The sequence below is a fragment of the Ipomoea triloba genome, chromosome 4 (genome assembly GCF_003576645.1).
Source record: "Ipomoea triloba cultivar NCNSP0323 chromosome 4, ASM357664v1".
Classification (NCBI taxonomy): Eukaryota; Viridiplantae; Streptophyta; class Magnoliopsida; order Solanales; family Convolvulaceae; genus Ipomoea; species Ipomoea triloba.
In genome coordinates, this window is record NC_044919.1 from 8109795 (window position 1) to 8127823 (window position 18029).

At 39.3% G+C, this 18029-nt stretch overlaps 2 protein-coding genes across 2 annotated transcripts in view; both read right to left on the reverse strand.

Moving 5' to 3' along the window:
- The window catches only part of LOC116015737 (uncharacterized protein K02A2.6-like), a 33385-nt gene extending 16780 nt beyond the window's left edge, over window positions 1–16605 (reverse strand). Inside the window, exon 1 of the mRNA XM_031255909.1 lies at window positions 16452–16605. Within this exon, the coding sequence (XP_031111769.1) occupies window positions 16452–16605 (154 nt within the window). The remainder of the gene's footprint in view (window positions 1–16451) is intronic.
- An 18-nt stretch (window positions 16606–16623) lies between these two features.
- On the reverse strand, window positions 16624–17514 carry LOC116015738. Its single transcript, XM_031255910.1, has 2 exons — window positions 16857–17514; window positions 16624–16703 (listed from the first exon to the last, which is right to left on the reverse strand). Exons 1-2 carry the CDS (start codon window positions 17512–17514, stop codon window positions 16624–16626), a joined length of 738 nt encoding a protein of 245 aa, XP_031111770.1.
- Between the last annotated feature and the right edge of the window lie 515 nt (window positions 17515–18029).

Below are 18029 nucleotides of genomic sequence, written 5' to 3' on the forward strand. Positions count from 1 at the left end.
TTCACTTGCTTCTTTTGGATAAAGTTACTCTTTTTATGTTCCCATCATTCCTTGTTTGGGGAATCTGACCACTTCAGGATTGGTGCACTTCTTGACCGTTTGTGGTGGAGGTCTGACGTGTCATCCACTTCCGTCCATTTTGAAACCTCCCGCTCAGCACCTCTTCAATATTTTATCTCCATGATATTCTTCTTCTCCAAACTTAGAGTATTTTATCTGCACATGTTGACTAACATTCAGCCTCTTGGAGAAGTGCCGGTTTATCGAGACCATAAAAGATGTCTCGACCACTTGATGTTTCAATCCCATGTATCGAGAGGTCTATCTCTCGAATATTCTTTACGTCTCGAACTCGATAGGTATATCGAGAGGTCCTTACCTCTCGAACTTGGCTTGTGTCTCGAGACTTAGTTGATGTCTCGTAGACCCTTATTCCTCCAGAGTTGTCTCGTGCCTGCTTCTGATCTATCTGTTTGCTTACAACACGAAAACTTCTAAGTTGTTCAAACAAGTTTACCTTAAGCTTAAATATTTCCCGAGTTGAGCTCAAATTACCCGGTTGTATTTTCGCTCTTAGTTTACTTATCGAACTTACATTGTTTTGCCTATGTATCGAGACTTGGGGATTCTTACTTAACAGTTGGTATCATCAAAACCTATTACATGATGTTCCTAACACCCGTATTTTCCTAACATTATTATTTTATCATAAGGCGTTGACATTCATAAGTTATGATCTTCAGATGCTTCAAAGGAATTTTTATAAGGAAGTATAGTTGTTATTAAGTTGCGATCGTTCGTGCCGGTCAAGAACCGTAAAATTTTTGAGGACGAATTTTCAGTTCGGATTTCCTTAGGAAATGGATGATTATGCATATTAGGACTAAGTATGAACTTCCTGCTTAGTTAAGTTGAAATTGGACGGAGTATAAGGGTGAAAATTTGTTGTGATCGTAGCATCGCAGAATTTCGCGGTGTACCGAACCTAGCCCAATTTTGAGTTTTAGACTGGAATAAATTTTTGGTTTCGAAAATTTTTGGATTTAGATTATTTTCTACCGAGAATTCATCTGTTTCAATCCCGGTCAGTATAAGCTAAGATATTTATTCTACTTACCACTAGAAAGTGACACATGTCACTAATTTTCACCATGTATTATTATTATATCATTTTAGAGATGATATAACTAGCTTAAGTCTTCAATTTTATCCATTTTCCCCTCAAAAATTCGAAATTTCCAAGAGGAAAACAAGAGAGAATATTTCATCTTCATTCTTGAGTTCAAGCTTCAACAACTAGGGTTTTCCACATCAAGATCATCTTTGTTCGGTAAGACTTCAATTTTATTCGGTAGAAAGCTTTATAATCCTTCCTAGAGCTTGAATCTAAGTTAAGATTTCTTGTATGTTGTGATATGTTGTTGGTGGAATCATAGGATTTTAAGGTGAAATTGGGGAAATCAACTCCAAGAGTCTTCTACGAGGACTAGTAACCCGGTGGAGGTAAGGAATTCCCTTAAGTTGGTTTAGTCACTTGAAATTAGATAATTGATTATTTGGTTGAAACATGGTGTTTTGGAGCTTTGGGAATATTTTTGTATACATGTTCATAGCTTGGATATGCTTGTATATGTTGTATTTATGCCCATATAGGCTTATACTTGTGAAAATATTGACAAGAAATTAAGCTAGTCTCTGGCAGTGACTTCCGAGAATTTCAGGGAAACATTGGTAAGGTATTTTGATCCAATTTTTTTTTAGAGAGGTAGTTCCATAAGTGTAGAAGCTGCCTATAAAATTTCATAATGATCGGAGTAGTGGAAGTATGGTTTTCGAATTTTTCTCCAAAACTGGTCCAGAGAGAAGAAAATTCCGGACAGCACACTGCCAAGGGCAAAGATGGAATTTTCTGTGTTAATTCGTGAACCTAGGTGACCAAAACTTTTTATGGACATCAAGTACTATGAGTTGGGGTTCTACCATAAAAATTTCAAGTGAAAAAGAGTTCGGGAACTATTTTTACCGGCTCAATCTTTTGGACTGCGCCAAGCTGAATTACTGTCCAGAATAGGCGGAACGTGTTGGACGCGGCCCTGGACGCGCGTCCAGTGGAGTCCAGTAGGTTCGGGAGTAAGATCAAATTGTATAAGCTTTGATTATTATTATTGATGTTTAGATGATGGGGTTGTAATGAACCTAAGAGGTTATGAGAATGATTATAGATTCAGGATGAATGAGTATCATGGGTTGTTTAATGAATTTTGTTAATTAATGATGGCGGATTAAGGTAATGATTAAGAGTACTTAAGGATTAATTATGGTGATTATTGAGTAATGAGAGGATGCTAAGAATATGATATAGATTGGTGATTTGGTTCACGTTGAAGCCTAGTGATGAGGATAATGTTGGACTAATGACTAAAGGTTTATGTTAATTATAGATGGGTAAGTTGTTGAATGTGAGAAATTGTGGTCTAATGATGAGTTATGGTTTAGTGATTTAAGGTTTGAAATCAATTATGAATTATGGTTAAGGGTGGTGATTATTAATAATGGTGATTAGGAACTATTATTCTTATTACTAAGTAAGGAAAGTTATGAAGATTATGAGCTTATAAGGATTATGATTAAAGATTGGATTAATGATGGAATTAAATGAGGATGATGGAATGATGGATAACGTTATTGATAATGGTGATGTCATTATGTTGTTGAGCTAAGATGTTGAATTATAATTATGGTGGTGATATATAATGCTATAATTATGGTACATGAGTTATGAATCGGTGATTATGAATTAATGGTTTAGATTAATGGATAATTATGGATTATGGTTAATAATGGTGTTAATGCTTTCGATGACTTGATAATGATGTTATAATGTTGTTGACTTGTTGTCGATGATGGATTACAAGGTTAGTAGTTACTAATGACAATAATTAATGCTTAAGAATGATTAAGGTTCATTGTTGGATTATGGGTGACTAAGTGTTGTTTATAGATGTGTGATTTCCTTAAGTTATAATGGTGTTGATGATAGTGAAAGTTGTTGATGACGATAGTGACAAGGACAACTATCTATTATTAATTAATGGTGGAACCATGATTATGGATCACCGATGATGATTGGATTGTAAGAGGAACTGAGATTCATGATAAGGAATAAGTATTGGGAATGGATATATGTAGTGTTAGTAGAAATATATAAGTATCCGATGAGTGACCAGCTTGTGTTCAGTATTTTCTCAACTTTGTTTTCTTCCAAATTTTGCTCGTACTTGAACTACGTTTGAAAAGCCTTTGGGCAAGTGAAAATGTTTATGAAAACTTACGGTGAAGAACCAAAGGAAGTGGAAGAGTGAGCGTCTAGAGGAAGTTAGTAACATTTTCAAGAAGATAAGGTAATCTTTATGTCCACCAAAACCTTTTTCCACCATGATATTCATGAATTTCTTGATAAAGTATGGATATAAAGATTTTAGTAGATGAAAGATTGGTGTGATTGTGGTATATGATGAATATATGTAGATATGTGGATGATTATATGAGGTAACTAGTATACGATTATGTTGTGATGAATATATGTAGTAGACATGTATATGTGTTTACAACCTTATATATATATATATACAAAGGTAGACCTATATTGTTCAAAATGCATAAAGCGAGAAAGTAAAGAATGAGACAAAATGAAATCACGGTGTGAAGTTGGAGGATATTCCTTTTTAACATTCATAATGGAATTACAAACATTGGGCCCCAAAATGATTGGTGTTAACCACTTGAGTAACCTTGTAGAAACATATCCAGGGTTACTAGAGCTAGTGACTAACCTGCGGGCTTGGAATCCCGACAAGGGGTGTGCACACTAAAGGTCCTAGATCTGCTTCCCCTAGTTGGAATAACTAGGTTGTGGTGAGATGATGGAAATGAGAAGGAAATTATGGTGTGAATTGGAATATCTTTAACTTCATTATGGTAAAAACTGGTTATTTCTATTTAAATGCTTATATGATTATGATGATAATTATGACTATGAGGATGAGTATGAGTATGAGTATGATTATGAGTATGATATGGTGCATACATGTGGAAGTTGTGATTATTGGCACATATTTTATTTGAAACAATAATGAGGAAATGAATATCTCTTCTATGAGAAAAGCTTTACATGATTTAACGTATATACACTATTATGCTATCTACGAATCATTTGGTTGCAGGTGGATTTTCAAATCAAGGGAAAAACTTTATAAAGCTTTCAAATTGTTATGTTTTCAAACCTTTGTCTACTTTTAAGTGACAATGGATTTCCTTACTTAGCCGTCGTGCTAACTACACTTCATTGTGTCCTTTATTAGATGCAGTCTAGCGTGGGCCCCTGTGGCCGATGAGCTCAGAATAGGATGGGAGTCGAGGTTGAAGACTACTCTATCCTAGAATAGACACCCTGGAAGAATTATTTCCATATGTATTAAGTTGGAATATTGATGTGGTTATTCGATGTTGTAAGTTTAGCCTTAGCGTTTGGGTATAGGAGAGATACCTAAGCGTGGCGGTAACCCCCAGTTTTTTTGCTGGTTAGATGCTTCCGCAATGTATTATATTTTAAGGATTTTGTAATAAATCCAAGATGTGAAAATTGGGGTGTTACAGAGGGCCAGTAGAATCCTGCTTCAAGTGCTCTTCTAGCAGTTCTGTTGGCTGAGTGATGGCCCATTCGGTGGCATTTTCCCAAGATTTCATGTCCTTCAGCCTCTGTTACACAACGTCGAATTATTTGATCCGCGCAGACTTTAAAAAGGTATGGCTCGTCCCAGAAATAGAATCGAGATTCTGCTATTAGTTTTCTTTTGGCATGTGTATCCAAGAACTCGGGTAATTCCTTTCCGACAAGGTAGTTGGCTAGATCAGCCTACCAGGGCGTGAGATAGAGGCCCATCAGCTTTTCCTCCGGGAAATACCCGTTCACATCTTCAATCATATCTGGTCCTATATAATTCTCCAGCCTTGACAAGTGATCTGCTGCACTATTTTCAATTCCCTAATAAGACTCCGAGATACCCTTATTTCAGGCACATTTTAGGGTGTTTTATCGCGTCTATAGCATCATTATTTGGTAAATTATGTGCGTAAATGCTTGAAAATCACTAACTGATGCACAAAAGCCATTTTTAGCTTAAAAGAAGTAAAATAGGAGCCCCGGGAGCAAATAGGACCAAAAGATGAGCTTAAAGAGCAAACCAGGCAAGAGCGGAGCCCCGGAGGACCAATCTGGAAGGCCACACGCGTGTGAGCAAGCGTGAAAACTTTCCAGAAGCTTCCCACGCACGCTCACACGCGTGTGAGAGGCGTCGAGACGTTGATGCGCGAATTTCAGCTATGGTTGTCATTTCGGAGACTATTTAAACCCCTTTGATGAATTTTCAGGGAGGATTCCAGAATTTTAGTTTTCCCTTTTCTTAGTTTTTCCTTTGGAGAACTTTCTCCATTTTTTCTTAGTTTTTAGATTAGAACAATCTCCATTGTAGAAGACAACAAGCTTGGATTGAAGATCTTCTTCTTTCTAGGTGATCTCTATTTCATTTCTATAATTTTAACTATCTTGTTCTTGGATTAAATTAGTGTTTGCTTGCATTTCATATCATGAGTAGCTAATTTAGTCTAGGGATTTGGATTGTGTGATTGAATATTGTTTGTGTGATGATCTTATTTCTATATCTTTGATCTATGAGTTTGTGTTGATGGATTATCTATTCTTGTCTTTTGATTGTTGTTTTGATGAGATCTTGTTTGGATTTGGCCAATCAAGATGAGAGATTGAGCTCTTGACTCTTTCATGTCTTTGATTAGAGTTAGGATTTGAAGCTTTACAGAATCAAAGTTCCTATGGATTTCTTAAGAATAGTAGGATAGTGTGTAGCTTAAGTGTTTGATAAAATTCCTCTTAGAACTTTGGATGCTTGAAGGCATTCCTAAGTCAAAGAAGCCTTAGTACACAAGGTGGAAAAGGACTAAGACAACACACTCTTGAATAGACAATATCCTAGCAATCCTAATCCATAACCTTAGACACTCACTATGCAATATTCATGAACACTATCCAATCCCTACCCCTTTTACTTATTTACAAAATCACGTTTATTTTACTACTCTCTTGCACTCAAACCAACCAATGAACTACTCTCACTCACAAATCACCCTTCACCACACTCGAGTCCTATGCATGATCCAATCAAGTAAACTCCCGAATGTTTGACACACCTCCACGTCCCTCCTTCGACACCGACACTAGGGGAGTCACAGACTTTCCGTTTTATCATGCAAATATCTTTTGACATCTCAACCCTACTCACAAAACTCCAATGTCAAAATGGCGCCGTTGCCGGGGAGGGCAATAGGTTGTCATATGTTGTTGTTTACTTTGATTGCATGAATGCTAGATTTGAGAAATGTTAATCCATTCCACTTAATTTTGTTTTATTTTTACTTGTTTTTGCTACTAACCCAATTGACTACTTTTAGTCAATTGTGGAAATTTTCGTTTCGTTGATAATTTTATTAGGTGAATGCACACGAGAGCAAAAGGAAACCAAGGTTTACTACCCTACATTCCTGAAATTAATAGAGCAACTAGAATGAAAAATACCCAAGGATCACTAATGGCTTCATCAAGCGCAACAAGAAATCCACAAGGAAGAGGCACAACAGTACCAAATCCACCCCCAGTTCCAATTAACCCACAAGTACCGATTAACCATGAAGAACCAATCATTGAAGAACCACAAGCTAACAGAGCAAACAAGCAAGAGAATATTCATGAAGAGGAATATTATGGAAATCCTCAAGAACCACAAAGATCAATTGTAGATTACATGACTCCAGATTTTAACATGCACAACTCGATCTATGTACCTCCAATGGAGAATGTCAACTTTCACGTGCATCCAACTATTCTCACACTGGTTCAAAATAGTCAATACTCGGGATTACCATCTAAAGATCCCAACGCACACATCACAAGGTTTATACGAGCATGTGGGATGTACAAACAAGAAGGCGTTAGCGAGGAAATAGTTCGACTCAAATTATTCCCATTTTTAGTTATAGGAGAGGCAGCACGATGGTTGGAAAGCCAAGACGACAATCATTTCAGAACGTGGCAACAGTTGCATCGTGAATTCATGAACAAGTTCTTTCCCATTACAAAAACTATGAGGATTAGAAGGTTGATACAAGAATTCAAACAAGGAAGACTTGAAAGTTTGGGAGAGGCTTGGCGAAGATTTAAAGTTCTTAAAAGGCAATGCCCACAAGATCTGATGCACCCATGGGACATGATTAGCTCATTCTATGGAGGGTTGACGGATGAAGGAAAGATGTCACTTGACTCATCCTCCAGCGGTGCGTTTGTCTCCCTAGCTTTGCAAGAAGCTGAGGAACTAATCGAGAGAATATCTAAAAACACATCCTGTTGGTATGAACGAAGAGGAGATCATGGAGGAATTTATGAAGTTGACAATCGAGGCCAAAATCGAAGCAATGAATCACGAAATCAAAAAGCTACAGGCTATGGTAGAAAAAATGGAAGGAAAGCCCAAGCCTTGCATGGCATTGGCACTTTATTGTAATATCTGTGGAGGACCTCATGACACCAATATTTGCACTTCTACGTCTGCATCTGAACAAGTTGAGGTGGTAGATTATCAAAGGAACTCTAACTTCAATGCTTATGGGCAAAACCAAAGATCAAACAACAATTGGAAACAGGGAGAGGGTTGGAACAATAACCACAATGACAGTTATCAAGCGCAAAGACAATACAACTATGGACACAAGCCTGCATATGGACAAAATGACAAGAGCAGACTGATGTATAATCAAAACCAAGGAAATGGAAATCAAATGACCCAGTTCAGGCCACAATACGACTCTCAACTTGATTTTACTGAACAAAGGAGGGATGACATCCATGAAGTAGATGAAAGACTTACAAGGACGATCATGGAACTGAAAAATGATCGGGCAATCTGAAACAAGAGATTACTCAAGAGATTAAACAAGAAATTTCTAGTCTTCGACAAGAGTCTAAGGCCACACTTAAGACAATTGAGAATCAAATCTCTCAAATGTTTAAGATGATGTCAGATCGCCACTACGGACAACTCCCGAGTAATACTGAAAATAATCCGAAAGAGAGAGTCAACGCCATTGATGCCAAAGAAGAAACTCATGAGAAGTGTGATCCAATGGATGCTATCTGTGGAACATGTCAATGTAAGGTAGATGACCAAAGAAACAAGACTACTTCTTGTAGTCCAAATCTTGAATTGAAGAATGCGAACAGCTCGTGCACCATATCAATGAAAGAACACAAGGAGAAAACCACTTCGAAAGAATGCCCGAAAGAAACGGAGCTACTACGAGACAACATCAAAAGTTCAAAAGAGAAAGAAACAGCTCGGAAGGTACAATTAAAGCTTTGATTCGAAAATTTTTCAATAGCAAAGAATGCCATGAGTTGTTTGAGAATGACATTTGTGATAATTTTACCTGTTTAAGCCAAGAATCTTCGGCTTGTTTAACTGAGGGAAACCCTAGAAAGAAGGGTGACCCTGGAGCATTATTGATTCCTTGTTCTATACAGAACATGGAACCTAGAAATTCTCTTGCTGATCTTGGTGCTTCTATTAATGTCATGTCTTCAAATCTTTTTGAGAAACTAAACTTACCACGTCTGAAACCGACGAGGCTGACTCTACGTTTAGCTGACGGAACCACACGGTATCCTGAAGGCTTAGTGGAAGATGTTCTAGTAAGAATAGGAAAGTTTCTTGTGCCTGTCGATTTTATTGTTTGTAAGATGGGTGATGATGATCCCCATGAATCCTTAATTCTTGGAAGACCATTTCTGGCTACTTGTCGTGCACGAATAGATGTTAGTTCAGGTGAAATTACCCTGCGATTTGAGGGACAAGCCACAAATGACGACAAGGAAAAAGCAAAAGAAGGAACTGATGACGATGAAAGGGCAAAGGTCAAATCAAAGGTGAAACCAAAACCGAAGCGGAAGAATGATAAACTTACCTGGAAGAACACGTGGGTACCAAAATGCTTTCTACCCACTACCAAGGAATATGGTTGAATTTCAACCAAGGAATGATGCGTCTAGCCAATGACGTAAACCGTGGCGCTACTTGGGAGGCAACCCAAGGTTTTAATAAAATGTTTTTACATTATTTTTATGCTTTCGTTTTTAATGTTTTTGTTCTAATAAATTGCTACAATCATTTTGGAACCATGTTTTGAGGACTAACTTGTAGGAGTCGGGACTAAAAATTGCTTTGGAAAGGCTAAATATGGACATAGGTATGGAAGGCAAGGCCAAAAATCGGAAGAAAACAATGCAGTGGACCTACACGAGGCTCACATGTGTGTAGCCGTGCGTGGGAACGAGGCAGTAGCCTCCCACGCACGCTCACACGCGTGTTGCCATGCGTGGGAGCGAGGCAGAGAGCTCCCACGCACGGTCACACGAGCGTGACCGGCGCGGAAGGTCCCCTACGGGTTTAAAACCCTTGTTCGGCCACTCCACGCCCCCTAGCCCCAAAACACCATTTTTTTCTTCTCTTCTCCACGCAAGGAAGAACCAAACTCAAGGTTTGAACATATTTCTTACTTTTTACCTTCAAGGAAGATCAAAACATCAACATCAAGGTAATTTTCCATCTTTTTAACTCTTTATCCTTGAATATTCATGAGTTTGGAAAAGCTTGAATATGAAAGTTATTCTACATTGCCTAGCATGATTTTGAATGATTTTGAATGATTAAATTGGTTATAATGCTTCATAGAACTATCCTTTGATGTTTTCTTTCATTATTGATGGTTACATTGATGGATTGTTGTATATTTTTGAACTTCAAGTGTGAACACTATTGATGAACAAATGGATTTGTTAGATTTCTTGTTGAAATTATGAAATTGATGCTTGAATTGATGAGTAAACTTGTTATAGAACTATTATATGCCATCAATTTGACTTTTCACATGCTACATTGCCCAAATTAAATTTTCAATTTCAAACCCTAATTTTGAATTTGGGGAAGAAGATGAAGTTGACTTTTTGAAATTCTTGAATTTTGTAGTTGACTTCTTATTTGACTATCAAATTGATATATCTTATGATGAATTTATGCATGTGTGTGATAATGGAATGATATTGTTGATATTCTTATGATAGAATTGTCCAAAATATAGGGGAAACTATGGCGAAATTTTCAAAAATTCTTAGCCCTATATGTTTGAAATCCATTATTTTGAGAAGGAATTTTGCTCTAATATGATGGTGACTTGTTTAAAGCCAATTACCATGAATAATAATTTATATAATTTGTAGGATGGGAGGCTCGAAAGAAATTGCAAAGAAATCAAAACATGATGTAGGAGAATCGAGTTGATCAAGGACACGGCAACAAGCTACTGCTTAACAGGCTATACAAGAGCCGAGGTCAAGGTCATTGCGACACTTGACACCTATTCAACTTGCAACAGTGGATAATTATAAAGGGAAGCAGCTTTCTGTTGGCCGTCACTTTGAGTATAATGTTTTAAGAGAATTTGGTTGTTTGGAAGAGGTAAATGGACTTCTTAGGCACCCACAGCTCCGCTATCTGTTTCAGTGGAGAGGACCCACCTATGCGCCTGTCACCTATGAGTTCTTGGCGACTTTGGAAATCAGAAGAGAAGTAAACGATGCAAGGGAGTCTATTTCATTCACTCTTTTCGGCAACCACTACAGTATGTCTGTCAACACTTTAGGTGTTACACTCGGTTTTCATGATGTCGCAAGCGTATCCATGCCATATTTAAGAGATTTCAAGGAAGATTTTGATACTGACGAAGTTGCTAGACAGTATTGGAGAAGAATCACCAACAATGCCCCGTATAACACTTCAAACTTGAAAGCAAAGCTCATCACCCGGAATGCTCTGAAGGCTATCGGATTAGCCTTTGCTATTAATCTCTCAGGAAGAACCACAAATCGCAACAAGGTATACAAGCAGGATCTATTCTACATGTGGTGCATGGAGAATGATGTTCGCATCAACATGGGCGTTCAAGCTAAAAAGTGGCTCCAGACCCAGCAAAAGCCTAAGGTTCAGACTGTGTTCATTGGACCTTTCGTTACTAAACTGTGCATTGGGTTGGGCCTACTGAACCGGTTGATGGGAGAGAGATCCGATGGTTGTACAATTTCTTTTACCGTGGGTGAGTTCTTTGCTGCAGAACTAAGGCTTGGAGGTGATGATGCACCTGATCTAGAGGCTTTTGATGAGGATGATGATGAGGACGAGGAAGAGAATGAGGAGGAGAATGCTGCACAGGAGCAAGGCCCTACTCCAATGGATTGGGCCGCGTCGCAAAATTTTCATAGACAGCTCCATGAGGAACAAATGAACTATTGGCGTGAAGAGCATACTTGGCAGCAAGGCCACTTCACATCCATCTCCGCAAGACAGGATGTTCACACCGAGGACCTCAAGCGTATGAGACAAGCAGTGGAGAATAATGATAGAAGAATTGCCGCTCTTGAAGCTAGATTCGACAGGCAATTCCATCCCTTCGGTGATGAGTGATACCTTCCTTCGATTTTTCTCGGTCCTGACTGATTGACACTTGATTTTGAGTTCTGTGACTTTGGTTACCATGGTTGCTAGCCCCATCTAAACATTAGGATCCCTATGCGCGGGGTTCCGACTTTATTTTCTTATTATTTCTTTACTATGCTTTATTTATCTCTATCGCTTTATGTTATTTACTTTCCAAATGCTTTACTTTTTCTACATTTCTATTCGGATAATTCTACTTATTTTTTATGCTTTATTATCTACATTTTTGCTATTTTTATTGCCTTTATATTTCTATCAGCTTATAATAATTGAATAGTACTCCGAAAACCATTTTTGTATGTTATGTCTCCATTTCTTATAGAGCATCTATAACGGGAGCAGGCCTATGCTGGAAGCTAAAGTGTGGAAAGAGGGATGCATACTTGGTTTATCCTCTTATCCCTTTTCTAATTTTAAGCCCCGTTTTGATCTTTAAAGTGTGGAAATATTTTCTTTATAGCTTTGTGTATGAGTATATTAGAGCTTACCATGATTAATAGGATCGTTTGATGTAGACCCTTTATCCAGAGCAATTTCCAAAGTGTGGAAAGAGATTTTTATTTGTGTATCCTTAGAATCCCTGTTTCGTTCTTTTACCCTGTACGTATAGAAACATCGAAGACGATGTTTACTTTAAAGTGTGGAAAGGACGCACTTCGTGCTTTAGATGCTTACATGCTTAGTTTTAGAAGTTGAAGCTCTTGGGAATGATAAGCGGGTGCATTTGCAGTTTTGAAAAGAGAGTTATTATTTGTGTTATCTAGGGAGAATTTTGACTAGATGCCCAAAAATTTTTACTCTCGAAATATCTTTGAGGAAGTTACTTTTCGCACCCATGAGAGTGTTTAGAGCCAAATAAGTTTATATTCTTGCTTGCTTGCATGATGTTCACCTCTTATTTACGTAAGACCTTAGTCAAGGATCTCTCGAAGTGGGAGTGTGCACTCTTTAATTTGAGAAAGATAAAACTAGCAAGGCCCGGAATTGAACTAACCTTGGTAGGGCATGGGGCAAAAGGTGAGCGTAATGGTGAGCTTAATGAGAAAACAAAACCCTTGAACATTAAATAGAAAAAGGCATGAGGGGTTGACACGAGGAGAAGCCGAAAAGGCAAAAGGCCAATCACCAAAGAGTTTAAAATTGAGGGAAGCCAATTCGTTGGTTTGTGTCCAAACCATAGTCTTCGGTAAGCAAAAAGCTTTATCTGGAGTCGGTTGTTCACATATAAAGATCCCAAGAATTGAAACAGGAGCCCCGGGAGCAAATAGGACCAAAAGATGAGCTTAAAGAGCAAACCAGGCAAGAGCGGAGCCCAGGGGGACCAATTTGGAAGGCCACACACGTGTGAGCAAGCGTGAAAAGTTTCCAGAAGCTTCCCACGCATGCTCACATGCGTGTGAGAGGCGTGGAGACGTTGATGCGCGAATTTCAGCTAGGGTTGTCATTTCGGAGACTATTTAAACCCCTTTGATGAATTTTCAGGGAGGATTCCAGAATTTTAGTTTTCCCTTTTCTTAGTTTTGTTGGGCGTCAGCAAGGTTGGCCGAGTTCAGCCCCTGCTCGATTTGAGACGTGGCGCTGTGGCTTACCATGGAGGGATGTGGTTAAATGGTTAATGTCCACCTACCTATCACCAATTGGTTTTAAGTAGGATATGGCAACCAGATAGCCCAAGAACTCTGTGGTTAAGCGTGCTTGACTTCCGGTAGTCATGGGATGGGTGACCCCTTGGGAAGTAAGCATAGTGTAGCGCTGAGATCCACAATTGCTCTGCACTGCACTTGTGGATCTCAGCGCTGCACTATGTTGGTTTTGAGTAGGATATGGCAACCAGATAGCCCAAGAACTCTGTGGTTAAGCGTGCTTGACTTCCGGCAGTCACGGGATGGGTGACCCCTGGGAAGTAAGCATAGTGCAGCGCTGAGATCCACAATTGGTATCGATGGCGAGGCGAAAGCCGAGTCCAGTCCCAGGTGGGATGTGGGCGTAGAGGCGAAAGCCGAGTCCAGTCCCAGGTGGGATGTGGGCGTAGGTCAGGCGGACCGAGTTAGGCACAGGTGGGATGTGGGCGTAGGTCAGGCGGACCGAGTTAGGCACCCCCCTGGGAAGTAAGCATAGTGCAGCGCTGAGATCCACAATTGGTATCGATGGCGAGGCGAAAGCCGAGTCCAGTCCCAGGTGGGATGTGGGCGTAGAGGCGAAAGCCGAGTCCAGTCCCAGGTGGGATGTGGGCGTAGGTCAGGCGGACCGAGTTAGGCACAGGTGGGATGTGGGCGTAGGTCAGGCGGACCGAGTTAGGCATGCTGCATAGCTGGGCTTGGTGATCAACCATGGAGGGATGTGGTTAAATGGTTAATGTCCACCTACCTATCACCAATTGGTTTTAAGTAGGATATGGCAACCAGATAACCCAAGAACTCTGTGGTTAAGCGTGCTTGACTTCCGGCAGTCACGGGATGGGTGTGCTTGACTTCCAGCAGTCACAGGATGGGTGACCCCATGGGAAGTAAGCATAGTGCAGCGCTGAGATCCACAAGTTTTTCCTTTGGAGAACTTTCTCCATTTCTTCTTAGTTTTTAGATTAGAACAATCTCCATTGTAGAAGATAACAAGCTTGGATTGAAGATCTTCTTCTTTCTAGGTGATCTCTATTTCATTTCTATAATTTTAGCTATCTTATTATTGGATTAAATTAGTTTTTGCTTGCATTTCATATCATGAGTAGCTAATTTAGTGTAGGGATTTGGATTGTGTGATTGAATATTGTTTGTGTGATGATCTTATTTCTATATCTTTGATCTATGAGTTTGTGTTGATGGATTATCTATTCTTGTCTTTTGATTGTTGTTTTGATGAGATCTTGTTTGGATTTGGCCAATCTAGATGAGAGATTGAGCTCTTGACTCTTTCATGTCTTTGATTAGAGTTAGGATTTGAAGCTTTACACAATCAAAGTTCCTATGGACTTCTTAAGAATAGTAGGATAGTGTGTAGCTTAAGTGTTTGATAAAATTCCTCTTAGAACTTTAGATGCTTGAAGGCATTCCTAAGTGAAAAAAGCCTTAGTACACAAGGTGGAAAAGGACTAAGACAACACACTCTTGAATAGGCAATATCCTAGCAATCCTAATCCATAACCTTAGACACTCACTATGCAATATTCATGAACACTATCCAATCCCTACCCCTTTTACTTATTTACAAAATCACTTTTATTTTACTACTCTCTTGCACTCAAACCAACCAATGAACTACTCTCACTCACAAATCACCCTTCACCACACTCGAGTCCTATGCATGATCCAATCAAGTAAACTCCCGAATGTTTGACACACCTCCACGTCCCTCCTTCGAGACCGACACTCGGGGAGTCACAGACTTTCCGTTTTATCATGCAAATATCTTTTGACATCTCAACCCTACTCACAAAACTCCAATGTCATTCCCTTACGGTCAACTATAGTCACGTCGAACTCTTGTAATAGTAAGATCCGTTTGATTAGTCTTCAGGTTTAGCCATGAGAAATCTTATAGCTGCGTGATCGGTGTGAATAACGACCTTTGACATTAAGAGATATGATCTAAACTTATCTAATGCAAACATGATTGCAAACAGTTCTTTCTCGGTCGTGGTGTAGGCTTGCTGCGGCTTAGTCAACATTCGACTAGCATAGGCTATAGGCTGAAATTTTTTATCATTTTTCTGCCCTAGCACAACTCCAACAGCAAAATTGCTCGCGTCACACATCAACTCAAAGGGTTGATCCCATTTTTGTCCTACAAGGATTGGAGTATGTACCATGGCATCCTTTAAATTTTGGAATGCTTTCATTGCGTCCTCATTTAATTCAAACACTGCGTCTTTTTCCAACAGTTTGGTCAACGGTCTTGCGATTTTTGAGAAGTCTTTAATAAATCTTCTATAGAATCCCACATGTCCTAAGAAACTTCTTAGGGATGTCACATTGTGCGGTGGTGGTAAGGTTTATATAATTGCTGTCTTAGCTCTGTCAACCTCAATTCCTTTTCTTGAAATTTTATGCCCAAGCACAATTCCTTTTGTGACCATGTAATAACATTTTTCCCATGATAATGCCAAATTCATTTGCTGGCATCGTTCCAAAACCTTTTCCAAATTTCCAAGGCATTCTTCAAAAGTTTCTCCAAAATTAGTGAAATCGTCCATGAAAACTTCCATGAAATCACCAATGAAATCTTCGAAAATAGCCAACATGCAACGCATAAAGGTGGCAGGGGCGTTACAGAGACCAAATGGCATTCTCCTGTAGGCAAATGTACCAAACGGACAAGTGAATGTTGTTTTCTCTTGATCCTCCAAGGCTACTGGAATTTGAAAGTATCCGCTCATTCCGTCTAAGAAACAGTAGTAACCGTATCCGCTTACTTTTTCAATCATTTGATCTATAAAAGGCAAGGGAAAGTGGTCTTTACGGGTGGCTTCGTTGAGCTTCCTATAGTCGATACAGACTCTCCATCTAGTTATCTTTCTCGTAGGAATCAGTTCCTTGTTATCATTTTCAGTGACCGTGATTCCTCCTTTCTTTGGTACTACGTGAGTTGGATTGACCCACGTGTTGTCTGAAATAGGGTAGATCATTCCGACATCCATAAGCTTGATCACTTCGTTCTTCACGACTTCAAATGTGTTCGGGTTAAGTCGACGCTGCGGTTGTGCCACAGGTTTGGATCCTTCTTCCAATAGAATTTTATGTGTGCAAATGGCCGGATTAATTCCTTTCAAGTCAGTCATCTTCCAACCTATAGCTTCTTTGTTCCTTTTCAGCACTGTTATCAGTTGTTCTTTTTGTCTCTCTGAAAGATCTGTCGCAATGATAACTGGTAACTCTTTCCCTGTTCCTAAATAAGCATACTCAAGATGAGCAGGCAGAGGTTTTAATTCTCCTTCGTGCATTATCTCACCGTCCTCTTTTCATTTCTCATTCCCATCATCAAATTCCTTCCCAAATTCATCAAATTCATCCCCATCATTTCCAACCGTTTCCTCCGAGACTTCACAACCAGAGTTTATATTCTCAACAAATTCAGAAACACAATCATTATCAAGCAAATTAAAACAATCGACCTCTCGGTGTAAAGCAATATGTAAAGAATTAAGTTCATGCTCAAAAGTACTTTCATTATAACCCTTAGCACCTATGGGACATTCCCAATTAAAATCATGCTTCTTGGCTTTGGGCACTTCACACAGATAATCAATTTCATCATGCACATAATCAACGAAAAAGCATTCATCACCATCTAGAGGGTATTTCATAATTTTGGTCACGTCGAAGCTGGCAGACTCGTCTCCTACACGAATAACGAGTTTGCCTTCCCCCACATCTATTAAGGCTCTAGCAGTCGCCAAGAAAGGTCTGCCCAAGATGAGAGGAATCTCCACATCTGGGTCCATATCTAAAATCACAAAGTCCATTGGAAAAATAAATTTATCGACTCGGACTAAAACATCTTCCACTATACCCCTAGGGTACTTGGTGGATCGATCAGCTAATTGAATGCTCATGCGTGTAGGCTTAAGAGTTCCTAGATTCAATTGTCGATATAATGCGAATGACATTAGATTGATGCTAGCACCTAGGTCTGCCAAGGCTCTATTAAAAGTCGTTCCTCCTATATTACAAGGGATAGTAAAGCTTCCAGTATCTTTTAATTTTCTAGGCACATTCTTATGTAATATAGCAGAACATTCTTCTCCTAGCACAACAGTAGTAGTTTCAGCCAATCTCTTTTTGTTAGATAAAAGATCTTTAAGGAATTTGGCATACCTCGGCATTTCTCCTAGTGCATCAATGAACGGCATATCAACGTGTAATTGGCGTACCATTTGTAGGAACTTATCGTACTTGGCGTTGTCGATATCAGTGCAGAATCTCTAAGGGAATGGAAGTTTTGCTTTCGACACTGGTGGTGGCTCTTGCATGATTTCTTTTCCTTTCCGAGAGGGTTGTGGTTGTATTTCTTTCCTTCCGAATTCTTCTTTGAGTGCTTGTTCAGCTTGCGTCGAATTGGTGGTCTCTTCATTGTCCATTTTTGGTTCTTCTGTCGGAATGGATTGTGGCGGAGGTGGAACAACGTCTGGAAGTGCTCTCCCGCTTCTTAGTGTTACGGCATTCACATCTGTTTCTCCCTGGGATTGGATCATTTCCATAATCTTTGCGAGTGTGCTTTCAACCGTTTGAAGCGGTGAAAGTGTTTCATGGCGTAGTTCTTGAATTTCTCCCAGCATCTCTTTAGTAATGGTCTCTTTAAGTCTGGCATTCTCCTCCCTCGTTTCTTGGATGAAATCATTTAAACGTTGCTCGAGGGTGGTTTGGT

Bases quoted from the DNA above. Each gene is read 5' to 3' on its own strand.
- LOC116015738 (XM_031255910.1), bottom strand. From the start codon at position 17,514: ATGCCGTTCATTGATGCACTAGGAGAAATGCCGAGGTATGCCAAATTC. The intron at 16,704-16,856 runs GTCCCATAGGTG...CTGGTTGTGAAG, and splicing joins GCATGATTTTAATTGGGAAT to TCTCGGAGGAAACGGTTGGA.